Here is a 24,501-nt window from a genome sequence, read left to right on the forward strand (position 1 = left end):
ATGGGCTTCCTCCACAGTACGGGTCATGAGAGGCCTGTCCCCAAGGATCTGTGAATTTCTTTTTTAATACTTTCGAAGGAGGTCGGTTTGGACCTGCGAGGGTGTGTAGGTGGTGGGTGGGTTGGAAACGGGAGGGGGGGTTGTAAAGCAGGAGTTTAGGGTTTAACATTTTTTTGGAAGGGTGGTCCAGTTGCGCTCTAGCATTTGCTCCCATACTGACACTGATGCAATGGAGCTGGCATGCAGACAACTCTGTGGGATGAACTGTGGATCTTCAGTGGGCTCCCAGGTGGCTGCAGGCCCTGCTCAGTGCTGGCGTAGGACGGGGTCTATGGAAAACAATCCTAGCTCTTACGCCACATATAAAATGTTACACTGGGGCCTTTGGCCAGGTGGGGGGTTCCTGCTTTATTGATTTTTATTACTTTCTGACAACATACTTCTCTTTGTTTGGCCAGCAGGGCAGTATATTTTCAGCCTGTTGAGTATGAGTTAAAGGATAAATAGACTTAAGCTTTGTGTTTTTTTAATACCTTCCCTCTTTATTTTCTTACCGTGTTGCAATGATGGTGCAAAACAGTGTTTGGCATTGAACGACCACAGACTAGACCACACCACTGAGCTGTCTGTAGATTCAAAGAATGAGCCATGTCCTTCATTTGATACACTGATGTCACTATGTGTCACAAGCCCCTGCAGTCCAGTCCTGAGGGCTACTTCTGTACATAGCTAAAACTATCTAGGTGTCCATTCCAAGATCATTTATCACTTTAAACTGCCAAACACATTATTGTTTACCTCCAATACCTTAAATACAGTTTGTTCTCTTATTTATGATAAATAGGTATTTAAAAAAAAATCTTTTTTCAAGAGCAACCTGAACTCAAAAAACGAAGCAGTGAGTTATTCTGTGAGCATGTCATCACAGATTTGTGAGAGGGAAGGCGAAGTCCCCTGTGGCATATATTGAAACCTGACATGAAGCCAGCAGTGTTGACTCAGAATGCCATTTTTACCCCTCGTCTGAACTGACAAGGTTCTGACGCTCGCCGACCAGGGAGGTAACCAAATGTGACCTTCTCTCATTACAACACCTACAATTAGTTTTTCCTTCGCCTATTTGCGACGTTTTCTGGCCTTTTTTCCACCTCGACAGCCTACATTTCGGGATACAAAACTTTGTTGTTTTCTTTCCTTTCTATCTCGTAATTGCCTACAATTTGTATGTTTGCGACTATTTAAACGTGTGGGCAAACACACACACACCCACACAGCTACAATGCTCCAGCACATATCATATGAGTGAGAGGATGCTACCAGTGTGCCATTCTGTTAGTCTCTGAGGTATTAGCCAATTGAAACCTCTTCTCTGTTTTCCCCTCTCTCCTTTCCTTCTTCTTTGAGAACAGAGGTATTCTGAGCTTCTCCACCTGGATATTTGAATTATTCAGCCATGCAGGAAGCAGGCCTTTCTCCCCACTGAGTAGTGGTGGGTTGTAAAGGCTAAAATTGCTTCATCATGCCAAAGAGAAAGTATGCATACATTATTTAGTTAAACCTGAGAAAATCAGACTTCTCCCTAGGTATTTGTGTCTGTGCAGTCTACTTAAATTTCAGAGAGGTAGACATTTTCCTTCCTGCCTGCACAATAACGACATCCATTAATTGATAGAAATATTTTGGAATACTAATACTCAGCTTTTGTTAAAACCTCCACAAAACGTTACCTATTCATATTTTTGGTATGCAGAGAAAGAGCTTTACTAATCATTTAAGTGTTTTTTAGGGAAGGAACCCACATTTCAGTTGCTCAATAGATTTCTTCAAATATTTTAAAGCCTGCACTTACTTTACCACCTCCCTCTTCCCTTTTCTCCTTCACACAGACACACACACACGCATATTCACACACACACACACACACACACACCCACACCCCCACACACACACACACACTACTGAAAATGTTCACCCTATATTTGTTCTGAACTTGGCAGGTATACTTGTCAGGTTTACAGGTCCTGGTTGCACTTCTACACATGTTTGTCTCTTTAAACAACTGAACGGCTGACTCATTCTCTTTTTCAGGAAAAAAGGGAAAAGATAAGGGTTTTCACACCTCTGACCTTCCCCCTGTCTCCTGTACTCACTAACACATGTGCACACCAGGCCAATACTGTATCTAGTCCAGAGCCTTATCTGCAAAACACAGACTTAGCATTTACGCAATCAACAAGGCACTGTCTCAAAGACAGCTGCCATTTCAATGATCTTTTGTGAGGTTAGACTCCCCCCCCCAAGAAAATTGTCTTTAATTTAGCATTGCTAATCTAATAGAATAGTCTCTTTCAAATAAATCACTAGATTTGCTAGTTGTTAGAGGTACTTTTGCACACTGGCAATATTGTGTTTTTCCCCTCCTGTCTGCTATGAACATCTCCATGCCATGAATAATGCAATTAAGTATGGCTAATGCAGTGTGGCTACATTCCCAGAGTCAGTTCAGTAACACAAATTATAAACCTTATGAACTGAGAATGGATTTCTTTCTGTCTTTCAAACCTGAAATGTTTTAAATATATTTTTTTGAGGAAATATTGGGTGTGAATGAAAGGCTTGTCTATGAAATGTTCCACACAAAGTGACCCATGCTAGCAATCATCATCACGTCCCCTGAAGAAAAGCAGTATATCATTTGTGTTCAGGATTACCTTGCCATGACAACGCCAAGCTGTTGATTAAGATGGTAGGAAGAGTGAAGCAGCAGTACGTCTTGTGGAATGTTGTGTGGATGGGGAGCTTGTTTCCAAGGGGCTGCTCAGTTTGGATGGGGGTTGTGGGGTGGGCAGGGAGGACAAGGGGTACTGGGGTGGGCCGGTCCAAATCGATGGCGGGGTCGTCCGTGGCGGCTTTCTGATGAAGTCAACTGTTGTTACCGGTGCTCTGGAGAGCAGAGGTTAGGCACGGCGGAATGCAATTTCTTGCCATCTGACAGAGCGGCAGAATAAAGTGGCGCACTCTCCTCCACGATTGCAGGGAATTGCTTCTCAGGGTGACAAATGATTAGCTGTTATCTCTGACTGAATTTGATTCCTACAAGCAGCTGAGTCAGGTAACTCTGGGAGGATCTGAGGGCTTTTTACAGGAAATGAAATCGGCTCCCCAGCCACACCAGGACAAAATATAATCCTCTCTGTCAGAACAAGATTACTACTTTGTCTAATTGGAGACAGCTTTCCTTCAGCTAGCCTATATACCCTACAGTGCAGGTGTCTGTTTGTCCTTGTTTGTTTGAGATCCGTGGCAGTGACTTATATAAGTCTCTTTTTCCACCTGACTTTACTGTTCTTTATCATATAACATTTTGGAAAGGGGTTTAGGAGGGGTCTTCTTGCCTTGCTCATTGTGTATTTGATTTGTAGATTCATTTATACACGAATGGCAAAGATCCATAGAAATCCAATGCCACAAGGATGAATGATTCTCTGCTGATTCTCCGAGACTTGTGTCGGCCATGCAAATTTACAATGCGGCCACTAACAAGCACTAATGACGAATTGTATTCCTCCAAAGAGTGGGGTAAGGATTTTGACACATGAGAACGTTGTTGGAATTCAGGCCTTTGACTGTCTAATGGTTCTTTGGCACCTTGGATTTCATTTTGAAGCCAATTTGTAGCTCAGACAGTGAGCGACCAGGGCAGGGGAGATGTGGTCCACACACTCCGAGAGCCACATGAAAAAGCTCAAGGTGTTAAAGCTTGATTAGTTCCTCTCGGCAGTATATCGGCTGGGTAGTTGTCACCCTGTGAACACACTTAAAAGGCGAACTGGTAGCCATTCCCTCTATCACACCTTACGCTGACCAAAACAGATAATAGGTTAACAAGGAAAGACACACACACACACACACAGTGGTAGTGAAAGCTCTGGAACGGCCATTTAAAAGGGCTGTGACAAATGTCTTTCGATCACAATAGTTAACAGAGCTTGTGTCTTTGTGAGCCCAAGGAATTAATAACGAATGTCCATAACTGCTGTTATCTCAAACTATGTATGTTATAAAGCATAGGTGTTTAGATGTGTGTTGGGAGAGTCACGCGGCTCAGCGGTTAGGGAATTGGGCTAGTAATCAGAAGGTTGCTGGTTCGATTCCCGGTCGTTCAAAATTGACGTTGTGTCCTTGGGCAAGGCACTTCACCCTACTTGCCTCGGGGGGAATGTCCCTGTACTTACTGTAAGTCGCTCTGGATAAGAGCGTCTGCTAAATGACTAAATGTAAATGTTGGAGGTCTGAGAACACATATTATATACACAAACACAAAGCCTGAAAGTTAAGAACATTTAAGGCCTTGTCAGTCCATACTTCCTGTTTAAGCACCCACGTGGGAGTCTCTGGCATGTCGTGTGTGTCACAGGAACAACATAAAATCTCTCTGTCAGCCCTTTGTTTTCATTAACTGAAACAACAAACAACAGAGAAGGGGAAAAACTGAGTTGTCTCCGCAGGCGCTGCCGAAAGTGCCTTTTGGACTTCCTGTCTAGATCAGGAGATAGGTGAGGAGCTAATGCTTCACCTCTGTTATTCGAGCTTCAGATCTGCTCTGTGTCCTGAAGGAGAGGAGGGGTGGGCGAGGGGAGCTACCCAGGGAGGAGGTGGGGAAGGCAGGGCGGCGTCTGTGAGCAGTCCCATCGCTTGGATCTCACTGATGGTTGAACCTGGTGATGATATGCCTAATGCTGGGCTTGTAGGGGAGCCGCCTCCACCCCCCAGCCCTTCACCTCACCCCTCCAATCCCCATACACCGTGGGAGCTCTACTTGGAAGAAAAAAAGTATTTGTGTGATTTATGACTCTTACCATCAGATATACCCACGGGTGCCCCCCCACCCCACCCCTCCACCCGGGCCCTTACACAAAGACTAACTGACTGAAATGGATTAGACGTAGTTATCCGCAAATGGATCCTGGGCTTGAATTTCCTCTGTCCTGTTAACTCATGCACTAAGGCGACGTATTATTGCCACGGTGGAGTGGGCCCGGGCAACACTCTGATCTGCCATGGCTGTGTTTGCCTGCTGTAATTACCTGTTTTGAACAAGTTAATAGCCATAGGAAACCCGTTTTGCGGGGATAAAAGGACTGTATATCGTGTTCAAAGCCATGAGAGGGTTGACATACAAGGGGGGATACTTTTCTTTTCTGTGCTCGAAAAATAAATTCCTTATCAGGTATGCACTTAAAAGGAAGCTACTGTTGGAAGTGCACTGTCTTGAGAAAAACAGGGAAGATGAAAGGCTTTTGTTAAAAGTTACGCTCGGTCCAGGTTTCCTGTGCTAGCTAACTCCCCTGTCCCTCGCAAGCGTTCCACTCTTCCTTTTGCCTCCTCATGCACGTTGTCTTTGAGGGGAAAAGTAAACCCTTCATGCTGCCTGCCGGTTTAAGATTAAATACCGAGATGGCGACAGGAAAAAGGCAGGGAAGAAAAACAAAAGGCAGGGTGGGTGAGGGATGTTGTGAGAATTAACAAGTTTGGTGACGGAAATTGCCAGTTAGTCTGATGTTGCAGAGTCCAAACATGCTACTCTGGCTTTGCGATGACATGGTAATCTGTCGGGGTAACATCGGTTTAGGGTTGATTAAAAAAAGAGCTCTCATCCTTTTACCCCTATCACCTGCTCAAAACAAGTCAGGCAGCTAAACAGCAGAAGCCGCAAAAACACCACTGGCATAAAATGCAGCCATGCAACTGGACTTCAGTTTTAATTCTGCGTCTTTACACTAACTGAACTATTGCATTGCGTTACCAAATTGCATGGATTTGTAAGCAAGCCTCCTGGTGGACATAGGGTTAATAGGAGCACTTGAAGTCTTCTCACAGGGTACATTTCCTCTGGTTTACATTGTGCAAATCATTTTTCCTGGGAGTGCTCTGACAGGGAAAGTAGAATTAATATGACTTCCGGTCAAGATGAAAATTTGAGACCTGCCAAGTCACTGGGGGTTCCTTAAGTCAGAGGAAAGAGGTTTTCAAGGAACTTTGAGGAAGTATCAAGAAACAATGAGCTTACGACTTTGTCTGGCTTAGCTCTCCCCCGGCCTCCTAATCGTCTGTCTTAGAGAAATGGCGATAGCTCGCAGGCAGTGACAGTGCCCCGCGTGTGCGAGTCTGCTGTGAGAAAATCCTGCACCGCAGTCTCTAAATGAGACTCCATAAGCACAATAATGTGTTTAACTTGTAAACTAGTAGGAGACGGATTACCAGGGTAGGCAGTGCAGCGTTTCAACTGTTCACCTTTTGCCTCCACATCTGTCCTGCTAATGGTCCCTTCCCTTCCCAGAGCTAGGGAAGCCAGTCCAAACCTCAGGCGCCATTTCTATTTCTTCCTCCATTCCTTTTTTCCAATTAGAGAACTACTCATTATTAGTTTATTAGCAATAGCGAGCTTCGGCAAATGTGTTTGCGGATATTCCGTTGTTAATGAACAAATTCAAACCCTATTGAACGCGTTCGCAGCTGTGAGTGCTTAGCTAATAATAGTTTCCCAAAGACAAAAGATTAAGGAAATAGCATTATAGGGGCATAACAATAGAAGCCCATTGGAGCTCTAATGGCATGCTTTTCATTTAGAAATGGTTTCCCTTTTAGCATTCTGGATGCTTGTCCTGCTTCTCTTTGGGTTTCTCCTCTGTGAGGAGCTTCGTCTTCCCCTACCAGGGAATTTACCCTGGGTATAGAGAAAGGAGCGGGATTGAGATGGGGGGATTGACACACAAAGAAGGTGTCTCCACCTGTGGGAACTGAACTCCCCAACACCCCCCCTTTGTGCCTACTCATTGGCAGGCTTCAGCTCGGTCTTAACAAGGCAGGTAAATTGTTCATTAAGACCGAGGTAAGGGTGGGTGGGAGGGCAAGCGGGGTAAAAAGTGAGAAGAACAAACAAGTCGAGGCATTTGTTCCTGGTGTAATCTACACATCAATTATCCCGCTGTGCTAATTAGCACCTTTCCTTACCCCAGGTACCTAAGCATTCACACATGCTCACTCTTTCATGCTCCTGATCAAAAAAGGGTGGATTGACGGAAACACAGGGAGGCTGAACCCAAGGGTGGGGAGAAAAAAGCCTTAGATCAAAATTTCCTTTTTACTCTCTCAAACTCCTGTGTGCCCTACTCTCTGGTCCCCCTTGACATCGCGCCAAAGAAACCACTCAATTATGTAAGGTACATACTTATATATTATATAGTTCATGCCCATCCATGCATATTATTGACAAGAAAATGTGTTGATATGGTTAAACCGGGTAGCAACCATTTTTTCTTTGTAATTTTACACACGGCCAAGCAAGAGGTCATATTTTTTGTTAAATTTAATGACGTTTTGTCTTGACTGAATTTTCAAGAATAGTATGTTCACACATTGGCTAAAATGTTAGGATGTGATGGTTAGCACTGGCAGAATGAGTACAGCACACAACCTCACCAAACAAACCTCAACAACACCTTAAAAGATGCTTTGGAAAGAAAAGGATATAGGCTCTTTGTAATGTAAAATCCCTCTGTTACGCAATAACCTTCGAAAAGGGGGTGTTTTGTTTAACTGTCCTGGGTAAAGATTGGGCCTTATAAAGGTGCATTTAGCATGTGAAAGGCCCTTAGGAGGTCCCCATGTGTCCTGCGGACCAGTCAGAAATCATAATTAGAATTGACTTGGAGGACCCCTACATTCTCACTGTGGGGATGCCCCATGTGATATAATTAAGCATGTAGTTTCTATTTCCTCTGGGCGCAGAAAAGGCAGGTGAAACATGAAAATAGTTAGAAAGCCAAACCCAAGGAAAAAATACTGATCCTGTTTACTCATCATCCATAACTTATGGACTGGGACCTGATGAGTGTTTCTGTGCTTGCTTTGCCGACTGAGTGAACAGTAGAGAGGTTAAATCTGTCTTCGGCCTCTTGCAACACCTATTCACTACACAAACACATGTCTGGGAGATGATACCTATCTTTATCAGCTTCACACGTGGACCACATGAGTTGTCAGTGGTGTAAGAATTAGCAGTTTTCCCTTTTTTTTAAGTTTTTTTGTGCAATCTTAAGATTGGCCAATTGTACAGCGGTGATGAGGCTTCTCTTTTCTCTCTCTCTGTGCTGGCGGTGACTAATTGGGAAGTGGTAACAGTGTCAGTCTAGGCAGCCTCTGGAGGCTGTATCCCTGTAGGGCGCTGGGCCCCGTTGTCAGGGGGCGCTCATTTGCTGATTGGAGAGCCGAGGTTGCGGGATGAAAAGAGCCCATTTCCTGCAGCCCGTTTGATACCTGGTGGGGATGCTATTCAGGTGACAAAGATCCAGGCACAGAGGGGGGAACAGATGTGATTTACACACTCATTACCATCTGAATGAGGTGCTCAGATTGGCCAGACCAGGGGCCCTGGTCTTCACCTGGATAGTTCCCCCTCTGATCTTTATCCCATCTGAGGGCCCTGATCCCCACCCCCACCCCCCCTGACCCTTTTAAAGCCTCCCCCTGACCCCCAGCTGGTGACTGGCAGAGTTTTATGACAGTAAGCGGTCTCTTCGACAGCTCGGAGCACAGATGCTATTCAGAAAATGTGCCTTCACACCAATTTTTGTCCTCATTGTGTATGATACAGATCAGGGAAATTCGTCCTGAACAATGAATCCAAACTACTGCTATTCATTTGGATGTCTGCCAACTACTATATTTGACAGTGAGACCCGATTTCATATTTCAAATACGAATACATTAATAATGTTCTTTACATGGGGCTGCTGGTGCAAGAATCAGAATATGAGTTTGATGGAAAAGACAATTTATGAAATGTCAGTGTTAATTAATATCTGTGGATGTAGATTATTCCTTAAATGAAATGTTAACAGTATTTTTTGAGGGGAAAGATTTGAAGACCAGGAGACTAGTATAACAAAGAGAGATGTTATACTGACAGCTGCAACAGTGCTATGCTTCAGGTGCAAAGCCTCAATGTGTATCCGTGTGCCTGAGATAATCGTCCTCCTGGCTACAGCAGTTTGGACGAGAACAACCTTGACCGGATGAAACTGTTTTTTACTTTCTTATCTCATGGTCTGCTTGACAACCTCACAAAGGTGAGAGGTATTTGTGAGAGCAGAAAACATCCACTCACATAGTGTGAATGGACAAAACATGTTCTGGCCTATAGTTATTGTTTGTCCTTCTTCTGCTAATCCCATTTCCTCCTTAAAGTAAAGCAAATCACCATCAAATGGACTTTGTTAAAGTGCATAATTACAACTCAGGTTCTGCTTAACTGCTATTAACAAAAATGTACAGTAATCTGTTCTGGCAGTGCAATATGTTACTGAGCACTCTAATTAATCTTACAGGAAGTGTAATAAATTTACTATATCAGATTGAAGCAATACTGTATATAGATTTATTAAAGCTTTTAATCAGTTCTGGCAAAATTAATTTTGCAATGATTGCTTACATTCGAATTAGCATATAGTTAGTGCCAGTAATTTATTTTTATGGATTCCTTTTTATTAAAATGGGGCATATGGCCCTTTAGCATCACAACATAGCAGATTTTTCTGTTGAGTGCCATTATGTATGAAAACAAAACATATCTTGTTGTTGAAGGGACAACTCAACTTTAAATTGTTCTTTGACCTGTAGAACTAACTTGACATTCAGCGTAAACAGATTGTGTTTTTGATATAGACGTCCTCCCTGGCCTTGGTAAGTGTAGATCATACTCCCAGTGACGCAACTTACTTTGTCCCTGATAAATAGAAACATGATAGAAGTCATGCTACAAGAGAAAACACAATCCTTCTATCCTCCCCCTCTCATTTTCTCTCTGCTTTGTCTCACTCTCCCCCACTCTCTCTCTCTATCTCTACATACACACACACACACACGCATGAGAGCTCTGCAGCACTTGCAGAAGGCTGTAATTGATGACAGTGATGCATGAATAAATAAAGGGAAAGCACTGGTGTTATAGTGGTGGCTGTATACAAGAGCAAGGCCCACTACCTCTCTGAGGGCTTGAGCTAACTCACAGTACAACAGAGCTCCAGAGTCAGGTCATATTAAACAGCTAGCTGATAACACTCTGCTGTGACTATCAATTTGGTGCCAGCCGCACCCCACATCAGACCAACAACAGGCACTGTACTTCCCTCCGTCAGCAGATTCCTTTACCTGAAACTTTGTGTGCGTGCGTTTGCACGTGTGTGCGTGCACTTGTGTGTAAAAGAGCAGTCTGTGGAGAGGGCTGGCGGGGGCGGGAAGGCAAGAGGGTGAGGCGTGGACCCGTGGCAGTGAGCCATGGTGTCCCTTTGCAAATGGGGAGGGGCCCATAGAGAGAGAGAGAAAGAGAGAGAGGGGGGGGGGGCAGGGGAAGGGACAGAGAGAGATGAAGAGGCTCCAACAGAGTCATGGCCACAGAGAGAAGACAGGCCCAGATAAGAGTATCAGCTGACAGTACATGCAAGCATACACACACAGGCAGGAATATGCTCATACAGACACCCTCACTAAACACTCCTATAAAAAGGTCTGGTCTCTCAGTTTGAATGGGCAAATCACAGGAGCACTTTAGCAAGCACCTAAGTATAATAATAAAAGAATCCTGAAGAGCCAGAGCTTTCTAGAACTACCATATCATTTTGAATTTACTAGTTTGGATTTGAAGTTCAGTATAGCCCTTATTTACTTTGAAAATGTTGTCTGGGGCTCAGCATTTATTTATATTTTTGGAGGGACATTAATATTTCATTAGAAACTTGACTCGTCAATACAAAACACCATTTAAATATGGCTTTGATCTGCTATTTCAGGACTGCAGATAATCCATCTGCTTATAGTAGGCAGAAGAGAGATAGGTGAGCTTTCCTTCGTCCTAACAGGGATGGCATTGATGCGCAGGTGCTCTTTTAGCAGTCACCATAGTAATTGCTTTACAATTTACATATGCATACATTCATACACAAAGAGCACACATTTTAAATAGTTTAAGCACTTGCTGCATTTACGGACGAGAGGGTAAGAAGCATTTAAAGGCCTTTCTAGTCAAAGAAAATGAGAAATTGTCTCCCTTTATCCGAGAAAAGTACCAGTTTGCCCACGACTCAAACTGAAGTCGTTTCATCCTGCGAAAGGTTTTGTGTGTATTTGGTTAGTTACAGTAATTATAGCCAATAACTGACAGCCAAAATCATGCAGGAGAAAGTAAAGGCTGTTTTCTCGCGCAAGGCCCCGCTGCAGAACATCTGCTGAGAGATTTGCATATTAATTAACCCATATTAACTCTAATTATTCTGGGAAATTATCAAATAAATTAAATTTTCTAATTTTAACCTTTCCTTTGCTTGACGTATGTCAGTGCTAGACGAAACCTAGAGCTCACTCTCACCTGAGGTGTGATCTTAAGGAGTATGTTATTTTTGTTGTTGTTTTTTTTGTTTTTCCTACTCTGAATTTCCCCTCCCTCTTGTCCTGAGTCCTGAGGGCAGCCTAGGGATCTTTTGTGTGCCTTCCTTTTTTTGGGCTTGTTCGTTGGGGAGGCAGGGGCCCAGCATATTTGTCGAGAGCAGGAGCGTGTGCGCATGGAGGCACAGATGGTGGATCCACACAGGCTGAGCGAAGGTGGACCCTCACAGCAGTTAAGCAAACCTTAAAGCTTTCTCTGCTCCCAGCCTGTTGCTCAGGACTCTTGCAAACAAACGGGAGTTTAATTCAATTACAGTAATGCTACTGTGGGTACAGAAATTATTGAAAATTACCTCCCCCTTTCTGACACACTCAGTCGATCCCCCCCACACCCCCCCCCCCCCCCACCCACCTTCCAATGAAAGACACACACACATCGAACCCTCCCCCAGACACATACTCCTCCAGACACACACTCCCAGGTTTACACATCACTGACTTTTCATCATTCATTGCCTCTACATAGCTGCCCCTCTCTTTCCAGCCCTTTGTTCCCCCATGCCACTGCCCTTTTACTGGTTATAGCTTATTCTGCTCCCCCTTCAATCTGCCATGTACAGTAACATAAGGTAACTGGAAGTCCGTTTACCATCCTACCGTTCCCATTGAGTTGCATAATTGAGTGCACAAATTGTGAAATACAGCACATTACTAATGGGTGGGAAAACAGAAAGGTAAGATATATCAACAACCTTCCTCCCACATACCTCAGTTCCTGCCCTAAAAGACCGATTATCTAGGGTGCTGCCCACTCAAAGCCCTAAACTGTTGTTAAAAGAAATTATGACTATTAAAAGGTCATTGTTAGACCTATTCCAGTGGGTAGCCCACAAGGCTATGACCTCATTTCCACCTTAATGCCTATTCTTTCACCTCCCCCTGCCTACCCAACCCCCTGCCAGCTTCCCCCTTCTCCCTTCCAGCCATTCAGGTGATCTGCCTGGTTCACATTCATGAGACAGGAGAGAGTGCGAGCGGTTATCCTCCAATAGGGTAGATGTCCCCGCTCATTACCAACATGGATAGGGAGGGAAGCAGCACATCACCTGGAGCACAGCCTTAACCGCTAGCCAGGCAGCCAGACCGTGTGTGCGTCACCTCTCTCCACACCGCAGCGGGGGCAGTGTGGACAGGACAGGCCCCACTCTAAACATAGAGCATGGACAGAAGGCTCACAGGAACAAGGCTCCTTAAGCAGATGTAGCTCTTGTATTTCGTATTTCTATTTTGCGAGTTATTATGGATGGAGTGCAGGTTCAGCAAAGCCCAGCTTGGGGAACTCAGAGGGCTATGTGGTTGAGAGTAGACACTCAGAAGCAACATGGCAGTTCCCTCATCAAAGGTACAGTAGGTCTTTGAGCTGTGTGTTTGATGAACTATTAGTGATCAAAGTTATGTCTATCCGAGTTTTGGTATATAGACTGTAGATACTTGTGATGTTTTTTTGTCTGTCGGCATGAATAGCTTTTGTACATATAGAGCGTGTTGAATTGACTTTTCATCAAATGAATTTAAGAAAGCTGTCAGAGGTGAAGTGTTGGTCATTCAGTTTTTTTATTTTCAAGTTTTCTGGAAGATTACGATATTTGAATCAGACTCTGTATCTTTGTTGTGACTCCATCTTTCCTTCTGAGCTCAATTGTAACTTTTATTTCAGATGCAGTTCCTGTCACCCTAATCAATAAACGATTGCAGTTACCCTCTGTATCAAAAGACTGACAGCCTAATACTAGTACTATGAAAAGGTTATGTCAGAGAGTTCTAAACCTGAAATTAAGCCAGATTGGAGCAATTACAAGTGTCATTTTAATTATCTGAACAACTTCAGTACAAGATGTTCCCTTTTTCTACGTCAATTCAGGAGAAAAATAATGAAAGCACGTTTAATCAAACAGGTAGCACCAGTCACAAAATGTCAGCCATAATTGCCTTTTGTTTGGAGTTGACACTTCAACTAAGGAAAAATAGAAAGTGTCATCTGAAGAAAACACAGCAAAGGAGTAAACATTATAATTTTTTTGTCTCGCTCTTCTGTGACACAAAAGATTGATTAGTAGTGAAGTACAGAAGAAAATAATGGCCTGTGTGACATTAGTAGGTTTGAATGACTTTTGTTGCGACGCACAATGCCAAAGGCAGTCTTGTGCATCAAGTCGGTGTCTGTCAGGGACGTCACTTTAACAATGCTGCCTTTCTAAAGTTAATGCTAGCTACACGTTTGACTTGACAAGTTCCACACTGTCATTCCTGCCTTCTTTGAGCTCTGCATTGATAAATACTGTCCTGACAGCTGACGTTTGAGTAGATCACATTTACTGGGGCTTCCCTGTACTTTTCAACCTCGTCTGCAGAGTTGTGGAGGCCTACCCTTTGGTACATACACAGGCATCTCTTGTTGGGAATTATTTGGACAGTAAAATCCTTTGTGGGGTTATTTCTCTGAGTAACAGACAGCACACTGTTTTAATTACCCAATAACAGTGAAATTGAACTTTTCCCTTGTACCAGTGACTCACTTTACTTTCTTAGTAATCGGGCTTCTCCTGATATTTGGGGCTAATATACTAGCCCCTATTCAAACCTCCTATTTGCCCAGAGCCTATCCTCTCAATTTCCATGTCCAAATATTGAAGTCAATGTGTGTTTGCCGTCGTTCGTGTGTTATTCGGAACGCGACGTAGAACACCAAAATGAAGCCCCGTAAGACCCTCCTGGAAAGAAAAAGCCTTTTTAAACCTGTCCAGCCTTAGATAATTTCATTCACTCCTCCTGGCCCTGCTTGCATTCAGTCTGCGTCCAGAGATCAGGTTTTCAGGGGTGGGTTGATAGCTTCCCAGGCCTCCAGCTCTTTTGTTGTAGCAGCCTGCGAGGCCACCCATAGAAAGTTGGGAGAAAGGGGGTTGCTGCACGTTGCTAAGAAATGGTTAAACCTTTGGGATAGTGGGAGGTGGGTTTTGGAGGGATGGGGGGAAATATAATAAAAGCGCATTATCAATTGTGCCAAGGTATATCTGGACCACACAGCAAGTTTGAAATGTCTCACTTTCTTTGGCTTTCCCTTTCCTTTTTCATGTCTGAGGGCATTACCCAGCCTGAACTTGCCTAAACCCTTGTGGTCACACCTCTTGAAAAGGTTTTGTTTCTCCCGTCAATTGGTATTCTAACCAGGTCAGCGGATTCTGCTTGCCTCGTCTGCGCAGCCGTTTTCATTTTAATTTGCACCTGTTGTGCAGTTGTTCGGAAGGCAAGTGCAGACCCGTGGATTATACAAAGATCACATCATGTGAACAGATATGTGCAGGGGCTTTTACCCTTAAGTTTGAGAATAAAAATGGGGCACCTAATTTTTATTTTGGACAAATTAAGACGTGCATGAGTAGCCATGACAAAATGTCTGGACTATCAAAGGGATGACGTGGGCCCATAGATTGATATAAACCCATAATTAATGGTCTCTATTAATCTTTAGGTTTGGCTTTTTTTTGTTAGCTTGTTATTTCATTGTTGTTTCACATAGAAATCAAAATGAGCAAAAATGGTTGAGCTTTTTCATATAAGTGGTTGTTTTTAAATTGCTTTCCCATGATGTCATACCCTCTTGTTCTTCCTGCGGTCCTGTGCGTGTGTTTCTCCAGAGTAGTGTTTTAGGAACTGGCAGTGAGGTGTGTTTGTGTATGATGCTGTGTTTCTCTAGCTGAGCTCATGCCCACTCTTTAGTTCCCTAATAAGTCTTTTGACTTCCTTCGTGGGACAATTTATGTACCAGTGTGTAGGCCCGAAAGCGTTGTGCGGACTGACTAATTCACAAACAGCCACCTTCAATTGAGTTCACTGACCTTATTTACGGGCTGTCTATTTTAGGAAAAGCTGCCATGTGTCTGGAACCAAGTGTTGTGGAATCAAGCGGGCTGCTACTTGTGAGTTATGGGTCTTGACTGTGCTGTATTTTCTTTTTCTTCCGTGACGAGGAAAAGCTAATCGGAGTTTAATGTATTGTATATCTGGTCATATCTAAATATCTCAGAAACCCTTTTTCCATTGACAGTTGTGCTTATGAATATGGCTTGATTTGGCCATTGTTGTCTTGAATGTAACATAGAAAAGGAAAGGAAGGAAACACAAGTCTCTCTGACAGCACGAAGGTGGAGTGTGATGAATATCAACATATTACTGGGGGTTAGGCCTCTTGTATGCCATGGTATGACAGACGTGCCACTTGTAAATATCTAAACTGTGGGCCATCTCAAACATGGCAGGTATGCTTGAGATCTAAGCTCCCCCCCCCCACTACAACACACGCACACACACACCCGCAAGGTGCAGCTAGCTGGCATCCCAGGCAGTTTACGGCAACCCGAAAAATAGTGGCTATTTTGGCATGTCTACATAGCAGCTGTCTATGCACCATGATGGTTAAGCTGCACATTCCAGTCGCACTAATGTAATTGGGGTGTAACCCACAAAAAAGGATGTCTGTCCCAAACAGGGACCTGTAATCAGGACCTGATCCTGGGAGCAGCTTCAATCGTTACATTTTTTTCTTCCCTCCAATACAGGAATACATTGAGAAGAATTCCACCCCTCATGTTCTCTTTTGTCGTTCTTCTTGTTGCAGCGTTGAACTACGAGAATGTGCTGGAGACGGGGTCTGAGACCGAGGAGGAGGACAAGCTGCTGGTCTCCGAGGAGGACGGCCTGCTCAACGGAGCGGGAAGCCCGGCCAGCATGCCCAACCATGAAGGCTCCCCGAGAGTGGGCCACGCCCTTCTGACGAAGGAGGAGGAGGACGACGACATGAGGGACAGTGGAGTGGACCATGTTTGGCATGACAACGACATGCTGAGCGCCTCAGTCGACGGTACTGGTGAGTGTCTTGGCCTGGAACGGGCACCCACGCTCAGATCGCAGCCAGAATTTCCGAGATTATTTCACTTTCCATGAGATGAAAGGCTTCTGCCAACAGTACTCCTCTCCGGCACACACACATACGCACGCACGCACATACACACACATAGACACATACTCATATCCCACAACTTAGATTCAACATTGCTGTCACACAGATTGAAGGCCCGTTTTTGACATACAGTAATATGGCAGAGCACCGTCAGGGGACGTTAACCTCATGACCAGTGGTAAACATAGTCTTGTGAATGACATTCAAAGGCCGTCCAAAATATGGGTCTCCTCCAACACAGTTAACATTAACAAAGTACAAGTTGGTAGTAAAGCCACAGTTTTATGTATTTACTGTAGCCACACTGTAAACGGTGAATCACAGCTAGTCAATGACAGCATGCGCTGTGAGACCCAAAATAACACGTATTTCTTTTCATTAATGTTAGTGTCATTCTCAGCACATCAAGCCTCAGTGACTGAAATAATGTGATATCTGCGGTATCATTACCAATAATGTAGTTAATTTCAGACAGGTGATACATACAACATTTGCGATGCACATTTTTTTTCCAAGCATCACTGATAGCAGGGGCCTGGCCATGGATGCTTGAAAGATAAATACTTTTAATTAGGGGCAGAGGATAATCATTAAAGGAAGCCAGACTGCTGCAGAAGTCATTAACAATCTTAAATGAAATTTTTATTTTTATGATAGCCATTTACATGTATAATAAGAGTCAATGATTCTTAGAGCTGTGTGACAGAAACAGAGTGTGGCGAGAACTCATGTAAGACACTCCATTTAAATGAGCTGGTGTTAGCTATTCATTTCTGTTAATGAACTAGCTGTGCAGAGTGCTGAAAGAGGAAATATTCAGGAGTCAAAAAAAATTATATTACCGAAAAATTGCATGTTATTGAACAACTTTGTGGATGTCAACATAAAGCTAAAACATACGTGAAAATCAATCTCAAATTTTCAGTTTTTAGTGTTTACTCACAGTTCATTTTCCAAACTTACAGTTGGGCTCTGTTCCCTAAAAAAGGAAGAAAAGTTAAATACATTCCGATAGAGGATAAACACGCAGCCATTGCATGCTGTAATTGTTTATTTGATAAAGCCTGTGGTGCCTTAATGTCTGTAATTCAACTATGTTGCAATTCCCAGATAATATGCTTCTCATGTGATAAAACATCTGCCATATTTTTTGAGGAGGGTGAAGTTCATTAAAGAGATGCTAGGAGTCACTTTCCCAAGCTTGTGGGCACAGTGTTTGTCTGTCCTTTTTTCTCTCACGGTGCCTCACTGTCTGCAATGACACCTCAGCACATAGCTTTACCCTGAGATAAGCTATGCTTCACTCCTGCCTCCTCGACTGCTTTGGTACTTTGTCCGCAGGATACAGGTTTTGAACTGAAGACCACAGAAAGGTTTCTTACTGTGCCTTTCCGGTTCAAGCACAATCAGAGTTTTGTGTCTGGAATTGTCCTTGACATTCTTTCATCCCACAATGGGGTGGACGCAGTGTGCTGAAACCATGACATCATTATCACTGACAGAGACATTAAATAAATCACCTGCATTCTCCCCTACCCTTGTCTTTTTTCTATCTCCTCTTCTAGACAGCTCAAGGATTTTCAAAGAAATAACAAAAAGGGGGGAGCCATGTTTTTACTCTTCCCTGTTCCAATAGTAACTGGCCATAAAAAGTAGGAATGTTTTCAAAATAAACAGTATGAATGGTGTTAAGTAAATAGGTGGAATTATGGCAGGGGAAAGGTATTCTGGACACCTGGTTTTTTGGAGACATTTTAGGCTCTGTACTTTGTTTAGGTGCATGCCTTCTAACTCCCTCACCTCTTACATGCGTCACACACACATGGGATTTATCAGCTACAGACAGAGAGAGCAGATAACAAACTCACATTTCACTTTCAATGATAAAACAACTTTCTTTGTGCAAAGGAAGTGTTTTCATCAAAGAACAAGAAGTGGTTTAAAATGTAGTGTGTGCAAGGTAGTAGAATTGATGTGTATGTGGTCATAGCCCACCTCCTGCTGGAAGAACTCTCAGATCCCTTGACCACAGATAAGAAAGACTTTTAAGTTACCATGTAAAGAGAGAAGGTGGAAAGTCAACTGTGCACAGAATTTTTTGTTTTCACTAAGTAAATAGTACAGACAAACAAATCACTGAAGATGTGAGAAAAATGCTTTATTAACATTCAGTAAATTACAAATGTCAAAACTTTAGTATGGGATGTAATGTATTTCTTTTTGTAGCTGTAGCGGGGGATATTTTTCCCTGTTGCTCACCATGCACCAGAGAATCCTCAACAATGGTGCTAAAGGGCCATTTCCTTAGAGTGCTGTCTGTTTTGATGTCATTACTGAGAGACAACGGCACTCTAAAACCCCTCATATGCAAATGCATAACGGCTGGCAAGTTCCTTCCCAGTCAAGCTTCATGTCAAGGGAAAGTTTTAGTACTTCTCATTCAAAAGAATCCATTTCATTCTCTGAAGCTATTGGCTGTGCTTTTTTTTATCTGTTTGGTGCAGAAGGAAAGTGTTTCACTTTAAGAAAAGGATACAGTGGACCCTTACTTGATGATTGTAATTTTTACAGAAACCATTATAACAACAACCATTCCTCTACACTTAAAAAATATTTTCCCTATAAATTTGGGCTTCTAGTGATTTTACTTTCAGCAACACTCTTTTATTTCCATGCTTTCATTTGAGTGATTTCCTTTGTGTAACTAAGGCTATCAAAGGAAGGACTTCTATCAGTTTCCCCTCATTTTAGGCTTCACCCAGGTTCAAATAGCTACCAGAGTTTTTCCTCTATCTTCTCGGAAGTACAATGTTATTTTTACAGACATGGCAAAAGAGTTACAGAGGACTCCTTAAGTCAATTGTCTTTAAGCCCAGAGTGTCCTCTGGTTAGCTTTGCCAAGGGAATCTACCCAATGTCAAAAGATGTTTCATCCTTATTTATGGGCCTGGCTGTCAGCTGGCTATTTACAACTATCTTACCTGCACCAGGATGCCAAATGCAAGTCCGCCTTGGCAATCTAAAGACTGCATGCATTACATTGATTGATAATAGAACCTAAGTCCACAGTTTCTAAAAGCCCCCCACAACCCTCAATCTCCATTCACACACACACACACACACACACACACACACACACACACACACACACACACACACACACACACACACACACACACACACACACACACACACACTTTGTTTGTGGTTTACCATGGATTGAAGCAGTGTCATAGCTAGGGAATAATAATGGGGGCCTTTGTGGTGGTTCCTGCTCTGATTGCTCAGGTGGATGGGACTCCTTGAATTAATCTTTCTGTTTGGCATCTAGAGCTCATCCAGAATGGCAGAATGCTTCACACAATTTCTTGTCATGTTTAAGGCAAATAAGTCTGTCTGGTCCAGATGATAGCATTCATTAAGAATGCCAAACAATGCCTTGGCACACTGCAGCACAGCAAACCTTTTCTTTCTCAGGACCTTCCTGTGAAGGCTTCAGTGTGAGTGTGGTCTGCTTGGTACTCTCTGGCACTAAACCCCACCTCCCTCTTCTTTTTTTCTACAGATGAAATGAAAGATGAGTTTGACGCTATGGGGCCTGATGCTACTCTTCAAACAGTTGGAAACGGTACAGGTGAGTTCAGTCCACTGGAAGGAGACGTTGCTTTGGAGGCCACACTTGGCCAATCTTGTGTGGGAGGTTGTGTGTCTCTATAAGCATTTGTGGTCCTGTTCTGTTCCCTGTTGAGCCAAATCCTACCTGCCATTTTCAATTAGACAAACAATACAGATTTTTACCCACAAGCCTCATGGGCATTAACTTCTCCCTCCATGATCTAATCCTGACCACTGACTATTGGCCTCGGCGCCATCAGAGTAAACAGTCCCTTCATAACGGGGATCCTTAGAACTTCTTCTTGTGTATGTGTGTGTTAAGAGTGAGAGAGATGGTGGGTGTGTTTGGTGAATTTTGTTCTCGAAATGTTGACATGGCAAATGTTTCCATTCAAGACATTAAAGTTGTGGAAAGCATGCTGTGGCACTGCTTTGGAAACCTACCATTATTTTCATATGTATTCGTTTAAGTGAACTGAACAGTGCAATCACATTACTGTGTAAGCAGCTTTTACCTAGGTGATTTCCTCTGTTACAGTAAAACGTCTTAAGTTAGCTGTAGTGTATCAACAGGGTACCTTAGCACACTTTGTTTATGTTGAATTCAATTTCTTAGTCTGGAACCACAGTATTTGCTAAATATATGTTTATCAAGCCGCAGCAGACAGTTTATGAGACGTTCTTACCTTAGCACTCTCTCAAACTCACAGAAAAACAACTAAAACACACAGAGGACCTCTAATGAGAATGCAAGAAATTGTGATATCATACGATTAAAAAGATCCATTGACACCAATGACATTTTCATGCCATTTTTGACAAACAAATCCACCACCTTGACCTTTTACAAATTGGACAACATAATGATCAATACCCAACAAATCACACTTTAGAATGTACCTAGGCTTAGAAAATGTCCAATTAAAAGGTACATTTAATTAAATTAATACATACAATTCCTGGTAAAGAAAGTAAGGTAATCGTTTGTGTAGCATAGAAGTGATATTATTGTTTGAACGAGGAATTGAAATTCCTTAGTTTGATGTAATGCTGTTTTGCATGGAATGGACTTTTGAAGGTCTGTCATCTTTTGACTAATGAAGGTTGCTGTTTTTATTAGCCTTGTTTGTTTTTGGAAGCAGCTATCTCTACAATGCAGCTTAGGGATTCCCTGAAGAGAAGGGACTGAGAAATATTAAAGAACACAATGTGTGACTTCAGCACTTTTTACAGCTTAAGGCATGTCTTGACTCTGGTCAGGCATTTTTTTGCAGCATTGTGGTTTGTCCCAGTAATCTGTTCCACACCAAATTAGCCAGCAAGAGACCCATTATTGACCTTCTTATGTGGAAGTCAATACAAGGGGAATGGGGTTGCACTGTGGATAAAACACATGTAAATAATGTTGGTGCTTTAAAGGCTTAGATAGTGAGACTAGATTTTTTGGGGGCAGCCTAAATACTGTAATCAAATACTCTAACCAAATTCTCAGTTTTTTTTAAACATTTTTTGTCAAGACTCTGACATATCTGTTTATATTTACAACATAATTGGTCATGTGTTTTAGTAAATTAGTTGTCTGAAAAAAGAAATCCCATGACTCAATGTGGTACTTTTGTAAGATTAACTCATATCTCTTATTTTAGAAGCCAATGTGTGACAGGTTAACACAATAATTTAGATGTATTCTTTCACAACTACTACCTTAATGTTTTGGAGGTTGTCTTCATCACATTTGGACCAACAATGTTCTCAGAGCAGTGCTGTAAGATATTTCTCTTGGGGAAGAATTAATCAAATTTACTTCTTCCTCCCTCTTTTCCTTTATCTCCCCTTTTCTCTCTCTCTCTGCCGTGCCTTTTCAGTGAAGAATGTTGATTGCACTTCAGAATTCGAGGAGTTCTTTGCCAAACGTAAGCTGGATGAGAGTGAGAGCCATGTTGTCAGTATCGCTGAGTACCTGCAGAGAGGTGACACCGCCATCATTTACCCAGAAGCACCCGAGGAGCTGACACGCCTCGGCACGCCCGAAGCCAATGGCCAGGAGGAAAATGGTAAGAATCCAGGGAGGGCAGACCAGCCTCAGTGACACGGGCAGCTGTTGGTCTCACAGATTCGCTGGATGCCTCTGTGTTTAACTTCAGTCTTAAGCAACAGCTGCCAGAGGTCTGAAACCAGATAGCTCACCTCTCAGGCCCGAGGGGGAACAGGGTTTGAATAAGAATGCATATATTATACATACTTTAGAAATTATATATTACTTTTTTTTTTTATTACCAATAGGAATCTATAGCTAAATGTGAGTGGATTTGGGTTTGGAGGGAAAGGGGGAGGGGTTGGGGGGTTTGGGCGTGTTCGTTGAAACCAGGCCAAGGTGCATTTTTCCAGCAGCACATCCTCTATCACAATAACACACAGAGGTAGATGTCATATTGCTTCAATTGAAAACTTCCAATGAACAGCAGACAAAGAGAACAAGGGTTATGCCTGGGAGTCCACATGTGTGTGTGTGTGTGTGTCTGTGATGTAGAGGAGAGAAGAATTGGCATGTAGTCAGTATTTTTGTGGCAATGTATGTACAATGTGCATGTGTGTGCGACTGTGAGTGTGTGTGTGTGTGTGTGTGTGCATGTGTGTCTGTGGAGGGGCACGGATGCCAGCCTGACACGATGGCACTCGGTAGAGCAGATTGCAGAGATACCTCCCATACCATTCCGGGCAGAACGCCCATTAGCTGCCATTGATTTGCTGACCCTTTGGCCCGCTTTCCCTCCCCAACCCTCCCCCCTCCTCCCCTTCCCCTGTCTCCTATGCAGACCTACCACCTGGAACTCCAGATGCTTTCGCCCAACTGTTGACCTGCCCCTACTGTGACCGGGGTTACAAGCGTTTGACATCGCTCAAGGAGCACATCAAGTACCGCCATGAGAAGAACGAAGAGAACTTTGCTTGCCCCCTGTGCAACTACACGTTTGCTTACCGCACTCAGCTTGAGCGACATATGGCCACGCACAAGCCAGGCAGAGATCAGGTGAGAATCATATGGCCTCTTTTTTTGTATTTTTTTCACTTTCTCTCCTGTCGTTCACTCCCTCGCTCACTCACTCACTCACTCACTCACTCACCCATTCTTAATGTACTATGATTCCTTGGAGAAAAGATATCATTTTGATTGGCAATCATTATTAATTTTTCATGGCATTTTGAAGATGCAGATCTTTTAATGGTAATAACTTTAAGTGGGGCCTAAATGATTTTTTGATGGCCTCCTCTGATATGATTTTGCAGTCCTATGTTCACGATCGAATGATTGTGTTAATTTCCAATTTAGAAATTTGATCTGCTCTTTAACTTCACTTCATTCCTTGCATTAATGCTCTTAAAGAAGAACTTTTGCCATAGTACTCTAACACCTCAAAGCCATGCATTGCCCAAACATGATATATTCTCACTTTAAATTGTTTTGCCGTATACCTAACTATCATGGGATTTCACTGGTAATTAATATGTGCCACATACCTCTGTGAGAACAAGCACATTTGTTATTTACATTTGTACAAAAAAAAAAACAATCAGCAAAGAAAAGGAAAGGTGTGAAGTAATCATAGAGGAAGCAATCACAGATTTTCTTAAGGTGACCAATTTTGACCTGCATAAGGACGCCTTAACCACAACCATTTTCAGCAGATTTTGAGACTATGGTGATATAATCAGATGTCAACAGCAAAGACTTTCACCTGATCCACCAGACGGATCTAAATAGGAGCAGATGGCCTGCTCCAGTGATCCTCTGTCCCAATCCTCCTATTACCTGCTATTGAGCCCTGTGTCTTCCATAAATGGCCATGGATACCCTCCACTCTATCACGCACAAAGACTCTTATTCCTTATTCTAGTGTATCGTTTAATGTTATTTGTCAGAAATCTCTCTCTCTATATATATATATATATTGGTATAGCTTGGTTTTTTCACATGCTACCTGAAATGCTATTTAGTATTTATTACAAATTGAGAATCAGTGTAAAATTATACCACAAATAGATCACAACAAAATGATGTTGACAATTTAAAAAGTGTTTTTTATGATTATGTTTATTATTTATAAAAGCAGCTTATTTGCCAACATCCCTTCTCTACTTAACCTATTAGAGAGAATATGACTAATTAGGAGCTAGTGACATACAAACACCCAGACATGTCCCCGCCCACATATGTCTAACCTTCCATGACACAGAAAGGATGGTGACAGAAAAAAAATAATTTGCCAGTGCCATTCACAATTAAAGAAAGGAGAATGATTGTATCTTATTAATGGTGTCACAACTAAAGTTTACTCAGGTCCTCAGAGGGAAGTAGGGGGAGCCAAAGCAGCTGTTGCTGTTTGTTTATGCAACTCAGCAACATACGAACGGTGGGGTCCCTCACT

At 42.8% G+C, this 24,501-nt stretch overlaps 1 protein-coding gene across 2 annotated transcripts in view; it reads left to right on the top strand.

Moving 5' to 3' along the window:
* zeb2b (zinc finger E-box binding homeobox 2b) overlaps positions 1 to 24,501 on the top strand; it is a 65,232-nt gene that overhangs the window by 32,966 nt on the left and 7,765 nt on the right. For both annotated transcript variants that reach the window (XM_067260603.1, XM_067260604.1), the window contains exons 3-6: positions 16,118 to 16,366; positions 20,025 to 20,093; positions 21,940 to 22,128; positions 22,891 to 23,105. In XM_067260603.1, coding sequence (XP_067116704.1) covers positions 16,118 to 16,366; positions 20,025 to 20,093; positions 21,940 to 22,128; positions 22,891 to 23,105 — 722 coding nt within the window. The remainder of the gene's footprint in view (positions 1 to 16,117; positions 16,367 to 20,024; positions 20,094 to 21,939; positions 22,129 to 22,890; positions 23,106 to 24,501) is intronic.

Source organism: Osmerus mordax, chromosome 22, assembly GCF_038355195.1.
Source record: "Osmerus mordax isolate fOsmMor3 chromosome 22, fOsmMor3.pri, whole genome shotgun sequence".
In the NCBI taxonomy this organism is placed as follows: domain Eukaryota; kingdom Metazoa; phylum Chordata; class Actinopteri; order Osmeriformes; family Osmeridae; genus Osmerus; species Osmerus mordax.